General features: G+C 35.3%; 1 protein-coding gene across 1 annotated transcript in view; it reads left to right on the plus strand.

The window, feature by feature from the left end:
- VPS50 (VPS50 subunit of EARP/GARPII complex) overlaps window positions 1-18,490 on the plus strand; it is an 81,770-nt gene that overhangs the window by 47,715 nt on the left and 15,565 nt on the right. Inside the window, exons 19-22 of the mRNA XM_059469364.1 lie at window positions 993-1,111; window positions 2,570-2,676; window positions 9,968-10,089; window positions 13,316-13,396. Of these exons, the coding sequence (XP_059325347.1) occupies window positions 993-1,111; window positions 2,570-2,676; window positions 9,968-10,089; window positions 13,316-13,396 (429 nt within the window). The remainder of the gene's footprint in view (window positions 1-992; window positions 1,112-2,569; window positions 2,677-9,967; window positions 10,090-13,315; window positions 13,397-18,490) is intronic.

Below are 18,490 nucleotides of genomic sequence, written 5' to 3' on the forward strand. Positions count from 1 at the left end.
ATAAACTGTGGTTCTTTTTGTGCTTAGTCAAGGCTGACCTCAGCTCATTTTTGAAATAAACTGAGCTGCTTTCTTCACAACTTTCCTTTGTCTAAAATGTTCATGATGCAGATATTTTGCCTGGGAATTCTATTGGTCTGAACATTTCTTTCGAGTGTCTCATACTACATTCTCTTTTTTCCAGCTGAGCTGGTTTTGTGTTGAATTTGTTTGTTCTGTGGGGCTCTTGCTTTTGTACATAGTGCTTTCATAGTGCTAGCCTTGAAAACTCTCAGCAACTTGGGACCAAGGCATGTGTGACTGAAAAAATACATGTCCTAGTGTGTTTTGGCTGCCATTTCTTAAAGATCCTGCAACCAGAGTGTGTTACCTGTGTATTGACTGTGTGGATAAAGTGGCTTCAAAGCAGTGTATGAGTTAAGGAAAAGTGTCTCTCTTCAAGTGCAAATGCATTCTGCATAACTGCAAGTTATTTTTTGATATTGGGTTATTTTCTTAATTAAATGTGTGCAGTACAAAGAAGTATTTTGTGAAGCAATAGTTTAGTTCTTCTTGCAGTAATAATTAACTATTATACATGCCAGGAGTTTTTTTGTGGTTTTTGTTTTGTTTTGTTGTTTTGTTTTGGTTTTTTTTTTTTTTTTTTTTTTTTTTTACTGCCATTGTATGGATGAATTTTGAGGATTTATTACTGTTTTTTTCAGACTGTAAGAAAATAACAAAAGCTCAAATATGTTTATAAACCAACTAGAAAGGAACACAAATTATTGGTAGCTGAAATAGAATGATGGAAGTATTTGCCTAATCACCATAATATAATTTGCCTGCTACATTTTTAAAGAGTATTGTCAGCAGCCTTTCAACAGCAAAGTTATTTGTATCCCAATCAAGGTAAAAGCCAAAATGCGACCAAAGTGCAACATTAAATGAGTGATAATGTTATAAGAAAAATAATTGTCGTCAATTTCTTATTTATTTATTTTTTTTACCAGTATGAATCAGATGAACAAGAAAAAAGTGCATATCAAGAGTATGACAGTGACAGTGATGTTCCTGAAGAGTTGAAAAGAGATTATGTGGATGAGCAGACAGGAGATGCCCCAATAAAAAGGTAAGTTGGCTGTGTGGGTCCTTGGTCTAATTCACATGGTTTTCATCTCAGTATTCTAATTAGTTCAGTTTCTGTAATCTACAACAGTGGAATAATAATCAAATAAACATTATGCTGCCTGCACAGTTAGAAGGCTCAGCACTTAGATCTCCAGAGCAGGGAGGAACATTAAACCACTCATCATTATTGCAGAGAAAACCTGAAGAAAGGAACGTTTTGAAAGCAGATGAAGGATCTCTGAAGCAGGTAGTGGAAAACTGGTTAATAAGGACTATATGTTAACTAAAGGTCCTTCTATAGCAGCTGTTGTGCATATATGTAATTTCTGTTGTGTCAAAAGTGGTTGTTTGCAGACAAATGCTTTGAGATTTGGGCTTCTGCAGAACAATAAACTTCTACAGGTTAAGGAAAAAAAAAAGATTATTCCATAGCTTGAAGACAGTGCTTTTCAATTTTAAGTTCTCTTTTTCTTTAATATACCATATATATATATAAATAAATATACATATTCTATTTTGATGTCTATAAAAAGTATTTTACTTATATATATTCATATTTAAAAAGCCAACTTTTTATCCTCTAAAAGGATTTGAAAATAAGTTTCTGTCTAGGACACTGTACAACTTAGATGTACATTGGGACTCTGTGAAGCAGGCTAACATTTTTTATGTAGGGTTTGCAGGACAAACAGAATGCCATCACTTGGATCAAAGCAGAGTAGCAGAATAGTTACAAGATAACTCTTTAGGATAAAATATTGTTAGCATGATTCTTTCTATAAGGTTTACAATGTAAACTCCCTCCTTTCAAAGGAGTGATGGAGATATAGTTAAAAATCATTTATTTGGAACAAGCAAGAGGTGCTGTCCATAGGTTTGTGCTGTGAAATTCAAATTTTTGGAAGAATATAATTTTGAGGTATGGCAACTGGCAGAGGGTTTCTCTTAAAATTAAAATGTGTCTTGTTGGATAAATATCGAGTCCAACTTCCTGCCTCTTTCAGGACTAAAATTTGTGAAAAAGTTAATGACTTTTTTAGTTTCACCTTCCTCAAAATTGCTTCTATTTCTAGGTAGCAACTTTCAGCTGTAGCTGACAAATCTGCCTGGTTTTTTGTGACTTGTGTTGTTTTTATTCTCTTTGTGAGTTATGAATTTGATTCAGAGCAAGAGACTAAAATGAATGTTGGGGCAAGACAGATGCCTGCAGAACTCCAGCATGAGAATAAAAGTCAAAAATTCCTTCTGTAGTACAATTCTGTGTAAATTAGATCAGGCTTCTTTCTTAAATATTAGAATCCTAACCCTGTTGTGCTTTGGCATAAGTAAAATTCTGCACTGGAAGACATACTGTCTTGTGAAAGAAGGAGGAAGGAATAATGCATTTTCCACTAAATTTCATTTGTATGTCTTTGAATATTTTCACATTTTCTGTATTTTGTTTTGGTTTTTTTTTAAGTGTTTCTCGAGAAACTCTGAGGAGCAGAAAGAGATCAGATTATAACCTCAATAAAGTGAATTCACCTATTCTAACCAACACTACACTGAATGTAATAAGGCTTGTTGGTATGTAGAATAATTGTTGTTTTTTTGTGAATGTTTTTGATTTTTGTACAAACGTATGGATTATAGCAAATATGTTAAATGATATTTAAGGCCCTGAAAAATATACTTAGTTGGGCTCTATTTCTGCTCTTTGAAAATGTTAATAAGATAGAAATAAAGCACTAAACAAATTCCTTAATTAAACGGACAAATTTGCTTATATCTTGTGCATTATTTTATCTGGAAAATTAATCTGCATGCATATGTTGGTTTTAACTTATAGTGCTAGTTTATTTGTCTGAAATATTGAATGTGTTAGAAGAGTAGATATAGGAAGCAAGATTTATTTTAAAGTAAAATAGTTGCAAAAGTAAGAACTTTATGACTAGTTTTTTTTTCCATTTCATTATTCAAATTCTCACACTCAGAATAACTGTTTTTACTACATAGTAATGAACTAGAAGAAAAGAGCTCTCATACATCCTAGTAATCTCTGGGGAGTTTAGGGAATCTGTATCCCTGCAGGTCATCAAGATGTGACTGGACAGGCTGCTGAGCAGCCTTGTGGCTTTAGGCCTGCTCTGAGCAGGAGGTTGTACTTTGCCACTTCTTGAGGTCTTTTCTTGCCAAACTTTTCTATGAAAACACTTGCCTCCAATTCTAGGTGTGATGGGATTGATTTTTCGTGATCATGCCTTCTGTGTGATGATCTAGATAATTGTATGATAGCAATTTTCTGCTACTGACTTCTGTTTTATTTATAGAGAAGGGAAAGTAATTGTCTAAATATATCTGAGTAGGCAGGAGAGAGGGGAATTCTGTATGTGTTGCATTAATGAGGTTTGCCTCCAAAGTTTGAAAATTATTGTTGCACTTCAGACTAAGTGCTTTTCAAAAAGGTTACTCTGATACCTGTTATAGCACCTTTTGCTCTCTTTGAAGGCAGCATGAAAGTCAGGAATTAATTTTCTAAATCTTCTTTGCAGATTTGCTAAAACCTTTTTTTCCCCTTGAGAATTTACCATATAGACATGAAATGAGAGTTCATTCTGTTGTGACTTTTCTGTGATTGTTTTGTGACTTAGGTTGGAGAGATTTCTTTGCTCTTTCTGCTATAAGGTTTTGCTCTGAAAAAATTGAGGATTGAGTAGAGAAATCACTCATGACACTTTCTTGCAAACATCAGCCTCTGTCCCTGCCATAAAACACTGTACCAGTAGGTGAAGCAGTATTCTGGTTTTCTGATTTTACATAAGGAAAACTATTTGTAGATTATATTGATAACCCCAAAATTAAACATTATTTTAAAAGCTCATATATATGCTTTTTTCTCCTTCTGGAATTATTATTAATTTTCAAATTTTCTGCTGTTTGAGGTGTTTTATATTGTTTTGGTAATGAGTATTTGTGACATTTTGTATTATAGTGATGTTATTTAAAACATGGACTTGGAAAGGACCTCCTGCAGGGGGAAGATGTCATTTAGTACTGCCTGTAAATATGCTTGTTTTGAGCTCCAGCTTAAAAATACTTCTATTCCCAGCACTCATTGTAATAGGAATTCTATTTCAGAAGCCTTTTTCAGCCTAAAGAATTAAAAAAAAAAAAATCCTCCTATTTTCTGCTGACTTGATCTTATGACAAAAGAAATTTTGAGGTTTAACAGATAATTTTGTTTTTCAATGCATACTGTTCTGCTGTTTTTACAGGAAGTGATCCTATTCCTTCTCAGTCTGATTTGCTAAACAATGTGCCAAGATTTCTAATGTCCCCTGTGTTTACCCACCAGAAATTTACATTTTCTGCTCTTCTTATAATCTTACCAAAATCATGCAATACTTTGGTTGAGATCTTCCTGAATTTTCCAATTCTTTTATCATTGCATCATGGTCCCAAGTTCCTTCTGTTTTGCACCTCTTTTGATTTCTTACAGCTTCCTTGTACTGGCAGTGTGTAATGACCTTGTACAGCCAGCAGATTCTTCACTTTCCCAGTTTTTTCCAAGAGATAAGCTGCTAGTTTATAGTAGAAAGATGCATGTTTTTCAATTAATTGTCCCCTAAATGTATGCATTTACAATTTGTGCTACTGAATTTCATCCAATTCTTATAATAACAGTCATCAAGTACTTCTGTACATTATGTCAGTCCTTTTTGTGTTTTGATGGCGCCTCTTTATTTTTTTCTATTATCACTCTCATTTCTTTGTACCAGAGTAATTAATGAAAATGTTAATGAGATGGCTGATTGCTGGGAACTCCACCAGTAGCTTTTTTAGTTGCTTCCCTTTCCCACACATTCTAGCTTCATTTATTTACTGTGTAATGTTGTTATATTAATACTTTTACCAAATCCCAGATAGATGATATATACTGTGTCCTTTGTGTGGAAAATCAGGTACTTTAGTCTGGTACAGTTCACTTCTTTTAGATCCACAATTTATCTTAATTTTGCCTCCATATTTCTCTTTCTGACGTTTCCATAATTTCTTCAAAACAATCTGAAATTCTACATCCCTAAAGTTAAAACAGTGGATCAGTAGTTAATTTGGATTACTTTTTTCCTTCTTTTATGTTTTCCTTTGCTGTTTTTCAGTCACAGTGATGAAGATGCAGATTTAAGTTGCCCAATCAAGTAACAGAAATAATTGTCTTACTTTTTAGGAAAGTAGTAATGTCCATTGTGTCATACTGAATGAGTATGACAGTGTTTGTTGTAACCATTTGGAAGTATTTCTATGTGCTGTATGCTTTGTATGGAGGGTAAATGAATAATTTAAAAAGTAGTTTTATATTTATAAACTACATAAATGAGTTGCTAATGTATGATTGAAGTGGGCGTGGCTACAATTTTGTTTGAATTTCAAATTAACAGTTCATTTTCGAGATTTCTCTCACATTAATTAACTAAGGTAATTAGTTCTCTTTCTAGTATGAAGTAGCCATTAGACTAATTTATAAGGTTCATATTTCCTATCAAGCCATTGCATGTTGAATTAAAATGTAAAGGAAGGATAAACCAGTGTTAAATTTGTATGGAATTGTTTAACTAAGCACTGTATATCAGCAAGAATAATTAATGATTATGTCATTATATATATTGATTCGGTGATCTCTTAATTAATATTATTCTGACCTAAGAAATAGTTTAGTGCGTATTTCTTATATTGTTAGGTTTTAATGCTTTTTTTGGCCTTATTTTTGCTTGTGTTAAGAATGGGGTTTGAGGACAAATTCTTAGTTTTTGCTTGCTTTAAACCCCATTATCTTGCAAGAAAATAATAATAGTGATGACCAACCTCAAAGCAGAAGTTGTTAGCTGAAGTGAGTGATTGGTAACATAACAGAACCTCTTGCGACTTAACCTTAAATCACACAGTGTTTAACAGACTTTGCACTTCTTCCTTCAGAGCAGTGTTTTAGCTCTTAATGTGTGTCTTCCTTCCACCATTCCATTTTCCCAGTACCTGGGTCAGGGATTCCCAAGGTCTTGTCAATGGAATCTGATGCACAGAAGGCATTTGATATATCAGCCTTTTCTGTGTCCCCTCACCAGGGTTCCTTCTCCATTTAGTAGCAGGCCTTTTGTTATTGATGTATTTGAAGAAGTCCTTCTTGACCATATTTAATTCCAGGTGGGCCTTAGCTTTTTCTGTCTTTATGTCTGCTCACTCCAACAGCATCTCTATATTCATTCCAAGTGGCCTGTCCCTGCTTCTACCTCCTGTATATGTCTTGCTTTAGTGAGTTTTGACAGATGTTCCTTGTTCATCCATGCTGGTCTCTTGCCCCCTTTGCCCAATTTCTTGCTCATCAGGATGCACCATTGTTGAGCCTGGAGGAAGTGGTATTTGAATATTGACCATCTCTCTTGGACCCTTTTTTCCTGCAGAGCCCGTCCCCATGGGATTCTTCCAAGAACATCCCCAGAGATGCTGAAGTTAGCTCTTGAGAAGACCAGGGTTGCAATTTGGCTTGCTGCCTTGCTTCCTTCATGCAGGATACTGAACTCCACAATCTCATAGTCACTGTAGCCAAGGCTGTCCCCAACCTTCACACTTCTAATAAGGCCTTCCTTGTTCATTTGTATAAGGTTGAGCAACACACCATTCCTCACTGGTATCTTCCATCATCTCTGTCAGGAAGTTGTAGTCAATGCTTTACTGTTTGTGCTTTGCTGTTTTGTTCTTGTAGCACATGTCAGGATGACTGAAGTTCCCTATGAGAACCAGGGCCTGTGACCATGAGGCTGCTTCTACTTCTCTGTTGAAAGACTTCATCCCCTTCCTTCTCCTCATCAGGTGGCCTGTAGGAAACACCCCTGACAGTGTCACCCTTGCTAGTCTGCTCTGTTATCCTAACACTTGAACTCTGGACTGACTCATCATCCACCCCAAGACAGAGCTCAGTACATTCCAGGTGTTGCCTCACGTCAGCACCACTCCACCATTGTGCTTTCCAGGTCTGTCTTTCCTAAGCAGCATGTAGCCCTTCATGACAATATTCCAGTCACACAAGCTATCCCAACATAGCTCCATAGCTGCAATGGGATCAAAGCTCTGTGACTGCCTACACATCTCTAATTCCTCCTGTTTGTTCCTACTGTGTGCATTGGTGTACAGGCACTTCATAGAGGTATTTCAGTATGTCAATATCCCAGTGGGAGTGCAAGGGGATGTCCCATAGTCTTGTTTTGTGTCTTTGGCTGCTTGTACCTGCTGGAGGTATCCCACTTAAACCTTATTTTTCTGCATGCATGGTCACTGTAACTTTCCCCTTACTCCATCTTTTCTAGTTTAAAGCTCACTTTACCAGGTTGGCCTGGTAAAGATTTATTGGCAAGAATTTGTGTGTGCTAATTTGTGAGGTGCATCAGTTTTGTATAGATTAGTCTGATAAAGAATGCTCTCTACTTGCTATCCTGAAGGACAGAAGGAGTTCTGCAAACAATACTTCAAAAGAAACCTGGCAAATGTTAGCAGTTTAAGCTATCTAGAGCCTCTAGAAATTCAAGCTACTTTCAATTGCTGAATCTTTAAGTGTGTTTTTCAAGTATTTCTGGAAATTTCTATTTTGATATGGCTTTGGACTGTGTTTATGCTGTTTGGCGGTATTCTTATATATCCCTTTTTAACCCAAACAATAATTTCAGCCCAAGTATAGGTAACAATGTGTATACACTAAAAACTGGTGTCCTGTTAGAGAGAGCAACGAGGAGGAAATGTTCTTGGAACACTTGTTGTGTCAAGATGCTGAGTGATGTAGTAATAGAGAAATGTTCTTGGCACTGCAAGATTTTTGTAGGTGCAGTACTTGGGCAGTACTTGCATAGCCCTTTGGAAAAGCATGAGACACTGCCCAAGAGATTACCTTCAGTATTGATGCCAGCTGCACAGATACTTGGAAGACTTAACTGTCCAGATTGTGACTCATCACTCATATTGGATTGCAGGCAACTTGAAAAATATGCTTATCACAGAGTAAGTGGTGCAAGTCAGCCTGTCCAATACAGAATATTCAGATAGTATGGATGAAAGTGACACTTGCTTTAATTAGGGTACCAGTACTATCCTTTCACAAACATCCAAAAATTTCCACATTGGACTGTGCATTGGATATTCCCTTTTAGAATACAAATAGAATTTTTAAGTCCACTTTTCAGTTTGTTCATAATAGTATGAGTCAAAATACTAATAATTAAGTAGTATAGAGTTAACAAAAGGGCTAAGGTGACAATTATAAATTATTACAACCTGTGTCAAATCTCTAAAAATAACAAAACATATGCTTGCACGTCTCAGCAAACAGGGGCATAGTCATTCAGAAAGGAGTCTAAATTAGATAGAAACCTGGAAGGTCGCAATGTCAGGCTATTTCTTAGTTCTTACTCTAGTGCTCTACCATTTTATCAGGTATGTAGCTGTATCATGCCTGTTTCAAGTTAGTTATCTTGCTGACCTACACAATTACTTGCTTGAAAAATTCAAATAACTCCCCCTTTATTAAAAGCTAGCTTTTGTTTCTTTGCTCCCCAGTTTCTCTGATTCAACCAATATTTTCTTTATCTGTTAGTAGATTATTTCTCTGGGCAGAGTATTAACTTGAAGATTACTGTTGTTGACTACAGGAAAAAGAAATTGTTTTACCACCTTCCTGTAATTTTTCTAATCTGTCACATCTAAACGTGTCTGGAATATGACAATTTGTGAAATGACCTGCTGTATCCTGCATGTTGGGGTGGACTGGATTTGTGTTTTGGTTAAAAAATTGCTGTCTGTCTCTTACTGTAATAACCAAACAGTTTGTTGGTAACAAAATAACATTTGTTATATGTTATGTTTTTAGAACAGTAAAAGGGCCAGCAGGATGTCATTTTTGAGGTATCTAGCAGGAAATGCGGGGTCTCTGCCATATCAGGATTTTCATTAAATGTGCTTCTTTTATGACCCAATGAAGAGCCATGTCCTATGCTGGAAACAAAAATACGTGAAAACTATATGCCCTGTGAGCTAGGCTTGTAAGGAGAAATCCCTTTTGGACTCCAAATCCTATGATCAGTTTGATTCAGATAACATATAGATGAAGATCCTGAGGCCGAGGTTTATTTATTTTTTTTAAAAAAGTTATTTTCTGAAGTCCAATTTGTTACAACAGAGAATAGTAAGGAAGAGAAGGATTTCTTCTTCTCCCTGGATGTTCCAGGGTACTGACATCCTCCTTTACTCTTAGTCTCTCCCCCTGGAAACATTTCAAACTTAAAACTACTTGAGATTCTTACCACAGGATAGAAAGGAAGGAGAGCAGAAAATGCTGTATCACTGATGTGAAGCACATAACTCCTACAGTTGTTGGGTAAAATCTAATATTGGGCATTTAATTTTTATACTGTGTTTTTCTATTGCTTGAAAAATAGCCATATGTGCATATATAAACACACTAAAGCATAAAATCTTCAGTGGCTCTATATAGCATTTGCCAGACACTGTTTTAGCAGATTATTATTTTGTACCTAAATGAAGCTGAAACTTATAGAGGATCCAGACAGTTGTGTGTTGAATTTGGTACTAGAAGGCTAAGAATGGTTGAGTACATTTTGGTAAGGATTAACATCTATATTTTGAGAAGTATTGGTGTCTTAAGCCATCATTTTAGCTTTGTTTTTAAACCTTTCCAATCTGTAAACTGTTATTAATTTGTTGTTAATAAACGATGAAGGCTGCATAATACACTTGATAAAATTGGCTTTGAGTTTGTCTGAACTGTCATTGTAGCACTTGTGCTGAGGAAACTGATCTTCTGTATTTGATTTTTAAGGGAAATACATGCAGATGATGAATATTCTGAAGCCTATTGCATTTGATGTGATCCACTTCATGTCCCAGCTCTTTGATTACTATCTGTATGCAGTCTATACATTTTTTGGCCGAAATGACATGGTAGGTAGAAGCATTTTTCATTTTCAAGTATCACTGTACACAGAGAATGAAAATACAGAGGAGATCTCTTTGCTTAAAATGCTACCTAATATGTAATTCCCAGAAAAATTAGTGGCAATAAAATGGATTTGAATGTAGGAGTAAGAAAAGGCTGATTAGATCAGCAATAAAGGAAGGAAGTACTGGGAATATTATTGTTAGCGAGACATTAATCATATTATGTTTTGAATAGATAGACTCTCTATACTTTTTTCCAGCACTATTGAAAAGGAGGAAAGATACTGTGAAATACCTAGAAGTAGTAGTAGAAAGGGAGATTGCAGAAGGGTGGTTTGAGCCTAGACAGTATAAGGGGATTGAATTTTTCTATATGTATTTCTCTAGTTTACATGAGAATAGCAAATGTAGGAAAAGGGGACCATGAAAGTTAAGTAGGTACTTCAGTTTAAGAAATTCGAAAGACACTTTTTCATATCTAGTATTTTTCTGCCAAACTACTTGAATTAATGAAAACAATGTTTTTTTGAGTGATCTTGAAGTTGAAAAAAATGCTTGTTGGCAATGTCTTTACATAATATAGATCAGCTGTCAATAGAATTGTCTTAATAGCTGCACATGAAAACAACTTTCTCCTATCTTGGCCCCTAAATTACTCCACAAGGAACAGTGTTGAGGGGTGCCAAATCCATCATCATTTGTTGGCAAATTGTAATGAATTTTCAGACTCAACATATGGTTCTAAAAGGTTTTGAACTGTTTGGCAGGACAAATGTATTTGCAATTGTGTTTACAAGATGGGTGGAGGGTGTTTTCCTTTTGTTGGGTTTTTGTTTTCGTTTTTTTTGTTTGTTTGGGGTTTGGTTTGGGGCTTCTTGGTTTGTTTTTTAAGATAATTGATTTCCATTGGCTTAGTTGCTCTGCTATTCACATTGTGTTGCATTTATTGTTATTTTTTTGCACCTCCTGTTTTGTGTTTTTAAAGCCCATACCAGCTTCCTCATTTTGTGCTTTTAACAGAGAACAGCACAGTGCTAGGCAGGTAAATGTTCTAGCAGAGGGGTGGTAAAATTGTGATGGTTTTGTACTGTGTCTAGTGTTTGTTTTGACAGATTGTTTTCCATGGGAAACACAATGCTTGCAAGGGTTTGTGATTGTAATAAACCCTTTTGTAATGCTGCTTAAATGTCCTCACTCCCCATAGTGTTTCTAAACCTTTAGAAATTAGAGATGGGTGATGGTATGTGATTTAGACCACTCAGAGAGTTCTGGTTTTATTTTTATTCAGAAAATAATGTCAAATGGGATTCTTAGAGTATGCTGGTGTAACTTCCTTAAATGTTTAAAATTATTTGTGAATATTATGGTTATTTTGTATATGTGAGTTAGTACACACATAAGGAGAGTGTCTGGTTATACAGAGTTCATTGCCAGCTTAGTGAAAACCAAGGATTTAAAATATATATGTTGAGTTCTATGGCTGTTCACTATGCTGTCATTGCTTTTTCCAGACCTTGTTCAAATCATTATCCTATGTAATCAGTATTAGCTTTCTTCGCTTCCAAAAATTAAACACTGTTGTAACCAGAATTGCTTTCAAAACTTTATTTGTGGGCTGCAAATTAAGCCTACCGTGTCTCAAATTATGGAGTAATAAAAAAATATTGCCTGTATTTAACATCTACTCATTAAAATTGAAGACATTCATGAACATGCCACAAAATAGTTTTCCGTAGCAGAAACAAATTGAGGTGAGTTTTCTTTTTTTTTTTTTTTTGACAGGACATTGCACTAATTTATAAACCTACTTTTTAAAGTAACTATAGGAGATTATTATAAGAGGTAATTACTATAAGAGGTTAATGATAAGAGGTAAAATTGGTGATGAACAGAATTATTCTGCAAATTGTTTAATGCTCTGCTTACTAGCCTTACTAGGTCATCAATTTATGGAATTTAAAAATCTATAGTTCTGCAAATAGAAGTAGCAAGAACTTGTATGAATTGAGTCAGCTGTACTGATGAGTGAAATGTTCATGGTGAAGCCGTGAGGTTCTGTTCTTGTGGATGTGTCTCCTAGATCAGGTTATAGATTTCATCGGAGTGTACTTTCAGTGGGAATTCAACTCAGATGTAAATTGTCATTTAATATATAGGAGGATTGGGGCAGATGGACATTTTAAATTAGAAACTTGGGATGCAGTAAATGGTGACCTGAATTGTACCTGTCTTTATTCACACAGCGGGGAGGAGGTCACATAAACTCAAATATTTCCTTCCCTGAAGTCTAATAATGCAGCATACAACAGTGCCCTAAATAATGTTCAGCAAATTGCCTTTTGGTGTGAATCACATACCAGAACTGTATTCAAATCCTTCCAGGTTGTTGACTTAAGTTTGTGTTTGTTGCACATCCCGTTTCCACTTTCTTTGTTGTGTTAGTTTGTTGGGGGATTTTATTAACAGTAGAAAATAAGAAGTTACAATAATTATGCATGTCAAATCAGACCCTCAGCTGGTATAATCCATTGCACTTAGCAGGAAATTAGTGTAGCTATATATATGTGTGTGTGTATACATATAAAAATAAAATAAATACATATATATAGCATAGGTGTATATATTTAACTATATATCCCAGCTGAGCATCAGCCCCGTACATTTCTGAGCTGTGAGCATGAACGTGGCACATTTCTGAGGTAGATCTTTGTAGGCATTAAGTAATAATGACTGTTTGTAAAGATCAGTGGTTATAATTTTTACTTATGCAAGATATATATCTGATGATTACAAGGGATTGTAGAAAAAAGAGTGAAAACCATTTGACTTGGATGTGGTGTGAATGCAAAGCTCAGAGATGGTGTTGTGGGGAACTGTTCCAGGCTCAATGAGAAATGTGGGGAGCCATTCCAGGCCCAAATGAGAAAATCTACAGCCATGAAGTTAAATACAAAAATATGTATTTAAGATACTGGATGTTTTATTGGTATGAATGATACTTTGTCATCTTCATGGAAGATACTTAGGTCATTCTTCATACCAGTGCAGTGTTGAGTGCTGTGACCTCTGTTGATTTTCTTTTCATTTTGTGTGGCTGTGATTTTGTGCTAAAATTTTAATGTGAGCAAGTTGTAGATAGTCTTTGCAAGCTCAAGTTTTGCTGTATAACTTTAAAGTTTAAACCAAAGAGATTTCCTTTCCCATCTCAAGTAGAATGCATTTCTTCCAGTTTGAATCTACAGGACTGGGCCTCAGCAGCAGCAGATTACGCACCACACTGAACAGAATCCAGGAGAGTCTGATTGATCTGGTAAGTACCTGGATGTTGTTAATGCTCAGTGGGAGAGAGGACTGTATATGACATTCAGGAATTATATTTCATCATGGCTTTTTGATTTTTTTCCTCTTTTCGCATTCAGTGTGAATGTATCTAATAAGCCTTTGTTGGCTTCGTGATTGGTTGGTTTCGTGATGTAGAGGACATTATTGTATTAAATCACTTGTTTCCAATGCACAGCAAAACTAATTAAATAGATTTTGCTAGATGTAACAGTGAAATTCGATATTTAAATCTTCTATTACGATTCATGTAATAAAGAGAGACAATTCAGTATTATCTTTACTAAGAGACATTTTATAAAAAGAAATCGATTACTCATTTTTCTTCAGTAAAAGAATAGCAAAACTGTAAGCTCTCCTGAAGATTGTTCACCTTTCAGGATAACAGAGGTTGTATACTAAGACCTTCCTTAATTTTGAGGAACTTTCCCTGATGTACTTTTTTGGATTACATCCCACTGGTCATTTTGTGTTTTATTTTGAAAGTGTGAAAAGTAAATATGGTGCTCATGTCACACTGGCAGTAGACTACTGTCCTGCACAGGAGGATGGTAAAGGAGACTGTAGGTAGGTTTTGTGGATTCAGCTGAACACCAGAGTTTATAAAGAAATATTGCTAAAAACTACACCAAAAATGGAAGTCTGAAGTTTTCATATTCCACCTAAATATCAAACCCTTGAAACGTTTTGAAGAAATTTCCTCAGGGTATCATAAATGGGTTATGTAGTAGTTAATACCCTGGATGCTACAGAAGGGTTTTAGTTTCTGAGGCTTCTATCTTAGAAAGAAGAAAAATATGTTTTACTCTGACTTGCACAAGGATTTGACACTCCAAGAAATGTACTTCATGCTTCTTAAATTCCTTGAAGCATTATATCAAATCCTAAACTGTTCTCTCAGAGAAGCATCTTAAAAGGCTTGGAGGTCATTTCTTATACAGTCAGTAGAGGGAGTATAAGATAACTAATAACCCTAGGCCTCTGAAAAGGAGAAAAAGGCTTCTTGATATTCTTCTCAAAGGCAGTGTATGCAGAAAGAAAAATTAATTATAGGAAGTACTTCCAAATCAGTTAAAGGTTATCGAAAAATGGCAAGTTATGGAATTAATTTTTTAAATTTCTCTGTAGTGATGGTTCCTACAGTGCTTTACAGACTTCATTTTTTTAGCAGTTAAAATAATTGAAAAAAATTCTAGGAGTGAAATGGAAAAATAACAGCAGTTTGTTTTCTTCCTCAGTCATTAATAGTACTGTAATAGATAATGTTATTGCCAGTTGAAATTAATTGCTATGTTCAATGTAAGATTTGAAAGAAGAAAGAAATCTTAGCTAACTGCTGTTAGCTTAAAGACTTTCCATAAGGTTTTTAATATCTTATGAACTTAAGCCAGTCTTATAGTATAAATGGTAATTTTTCACTTTTTAATATATGAGGAAGTTAAAGTATTCTGGGTATTTTTGTTTATTGTTTGCTTATTTTTAAAAATTTTTGAAAGTCAAGTTTCATTTTCATTGTGTCATAAAAAGCGTATTTCTTGAGACTGCATGGATGGTTCTGAATTGCTCAAGGAATTCTCCTATCTTCTTTTAAATTTTTGTAAATTACTTTTTGAAAGTGTTCATGTTTGTGTTGTGGCATTCAGTCTCATGGCCTCTTGGGAATTTACGGTTGTTGCCTTGTCTTCTACCCATGGTAACTTTACTAAGGGCTTAATTTCTGTCACATTTCAGTTCCCGATGACAGCATCAATATTTTATTTCCATAAAGATGGTCTGAATCTGACAATTCTGAGTCTGTGACCAAAACTTGGCCAGAGTTGCATAGAGATGAGAATAATTTCACAAATCTGTCAGTGTCTGTGAAGGTTGAGCTACATGGTCTATATCAAGATGCTTCAGTAAGTTAGACTGGATAATTTCTAGCTTTCCTCTTGGACTTTCTCAATTACTTTTTTTGAGATATGTGTGAATGAAGGCCTCTTTACTCAAATTTATTGTCAGGATTTAGAGGAATAATTGGAGGATTGAGTGGCCTCCCCCTCCAGCTTTGTGTGGAAGTCTGGTAGTTTCTATTTAGGATTGAATTAACGCTATCTAGTTTATACCAGATGCCTTTTTTTAAAAAATAATATTCATTTTATTGTTGTTCGGCTGAATTTTAAGTTTCCTTTGGGAAGGAAAAAGTGATGTGGAATGGGAGTTCCACTTCTGGCAAGTTAAAGCACTAAGTGTTCTTTCTTGCATTTTTGTAGCATGTTCAGTATGAAGAGTATGGAGGTCGATTGGAGCATTCCCTGTAACTCCTTATGGAGCTGATTTATTTTCCCATTATTACAGTGCAAGAAGTTTCTTTAATATATACTGTGCTTACAGTATACTAACCATACTTGGAAAAGAAGTATTTTCCTGGATTTTATTTGGACCGCTGAGTGACTGGGTCAGATTTCTGCCTTGTGGCCAGTGCGCAAGGGGCTGCAGCATTTGAAGCACGTCCTCTACTCTTCCCTCCATCCCTTCTCATGCATCACGTGCCTCCTGCTTGTCCCCTCTGAGCAGGATTCAGCTGTAGCTGAATCACTTCTCCACTGCTTTGTGCAGTCTAACACTTCATAGCAAAACCAACTGTGCTTTATAAACTGCAGCAAGTAAGTCCTCCTGCAGTTTAGATTAATGTTTTACACAGCAAACGGGAAATAGCTGAAATGTGAACATGTATTTAGTCCTGCTAACTTCTTTGCAAGGCAATAATGTGACCTCAGCTGTGGTACATATTATTCAGTGTCAGAATGTTTTCCTACACTGATAAATGATAAACCACATTATAGGAAACAAAAACCCCCAAACAATAAACAGTGAACCAAACTGCTTCAGTTGGTAGTAAATGAGCTCATGCTGGTCATAATTGGGATACAAAAACATTTTTAATTTGAGCTTTTCTGAAAATTTGGATGTTCTGTATGATGTAATCAAAATGACAGTAATAAAATTCTTCATTATGACAATGATAAAAGGACTTAAAGGACTCTTTACAATTGAGCAAGCATGTTCTTAAAACACTAGTGCTTTAGATATGCTTCCAATCTCAAACTGTAACAAATTTAATAATAATGGAATCCAATTATGGCTTTTTTAAAAATACCGTACTGCTAATCCAGATACTGGTTTAAGTATGATATGAACTTTTTTTGGTAAATAAATAGACTTAGTTAAAAATAAATAAAAATGGTATACCTTTTTTAGCAAACCTTTATTTGCTTTCTTATAGTAAGTTATGTGGAAGTGTGCTGACAGCTTACAGTGATTGAGTAAGCTGTTTTCTGTATGTAACCTCCTTGTCTTAGCCTTAAAGCAATACCTTTAGGCTAAATCAAAAGTATAAGAAACAAAAGCACTGTGAGTATTTGTTTTAAAGTAGTTTAGGGTTTGAGAGTTAAGAGAACAGTATGACTTTCAAAGATTTATTTGGCCACACTGTATTGAACTTCATATGTGTATCTAACTTCACAGTCAGGTCTTTGCACATCTAGCACAGAATAGCTTTCATGCAGATCTCTGCTATGCAGCAGCTTCAGAGTTCGTAATTTAATAATTACTTCTGGATCCTCCAGAAGTAGCACTCTACACCTTCATATTTACTCTACAAATATCTACAGTCTACAGATTCGTGTACGCTCTACAAACACACTACTCATTCATATAAGCAGATTGTATTAAAAAGAAAACACAGAAAGAGAATGCTGAAAAGGGGATGAAGAAGTGCTGTTCTTTCATCCTCACTCAGATGTGACTTAGATTAGGCTAAATACATCAAAGCAAGCCCCTTTTTGAGTTGCTTGTATCTCCTCACTGGCAGTTTCCAAGTCGGTTTGTAGAGGTACCTGCACACATTGTCCTTGTGTGTGTAATTTCTAACAGAAACGTATTTTTACACAGTAATGATGTCCATGTTAGTTCACTGTGAGCTTTAAGTCTGTAAGTACAAGGCATCAATCAGTTTCTTGGGTGCTTTGGTGGGAATAATTAGTGCTTTGGAAGGAAAATACTTCTGATTCCTTGCTCTTTCTGTTTTTGAGCAGCTTCCTTATATTCAAAAAATGTAAATGTAATCGTGATACTGTCATTGCCTAGATCTTGTTTGTGAATGTCTTGTGTATGTAAATAACTGCTTTGAGTGATATTGCTGCAAAAAGAGATTTGGGGACCAAATAACCATGGAATACTCATAAATAATTCATTGTAAACAGATTTGCTCAAGCACAAACTGAAATTTAGAGTGAAGTTTCTTAAAGTTACTTACAGCAGTAGAAAATCACTGTAGTAAAGTATCTAAGTATTGCAATGCAACGTATAGAAGAGTAGATGGAAGGAATTACTTATATAAATGAGTATTGGTCAATGTATTTTAGAATCTGTCTTTACTTTGGTCTTTGGACTCCTTCCCCAGAAAGTATATGTCTTTTGGCAGAGTCAGGTTAGAGATTGATAGTGCAGAGATGGAAAATGTAGATTTTTCAGATGTACAAATAAGATAAAGATTGGTGGGAATAATATTTTCTTCATGTCTGACTTCCCATCCCATTTTGGCTTTGACTCTTTTATCCTGTGGAATGGTGCAATTCAGTTACATTAGTCCCAGTGCTGGAAACAGTTTGGTTTTCCTTAAAATGTCACATCACAGGCCTACATTTTGTAGTGTGGATGGGTTCCCTATTACATATAGTTTGGCAAAATACTAGTGGCAAACTCTGGAGACTCTTGCCTGTGGAGCTGTTTACCTGACAGGGCTGGTCGTAGCACAGGATGCAGCTCCTAAAGGGCACAGCTAAGGTCCTCAGTGAAATGGTAGCTGTGATTCTTGGTGAGGTTTTATTTAGCTGAAGAGTGCAACATTTCTAATCCATGCTTGGTCTCCTGCTGCTTGAAAGGCAAAAAAACCTGAAGAAAAAAAGAAGAAAACACTGTTTGTGGGTTTTCTCTTTCCCCTCTTTAAAAGAGATTTTTAAGTGTACATAGTGATAGTTATGTACATAATGACAATTTTTAAGGCATTGTATGAATTGCTTAT

The sequence above is a fragment of the Ammospiza nelsoni genome, chromosome 1, assembly GCF_027579445.1.
Source record: "Ammospiza nelsoni isolate bAmmNel1 chromosome 1, bAmmNel1.pri, whole genome shotgun sequence".
Taxonomy (NCBI): domain Eukaryota; kingdom Metazoa; phylum Chordata; class Aves; order Passeriformes; family Passerellidae; genus Ammospiza; species Ammospiza nelsoni.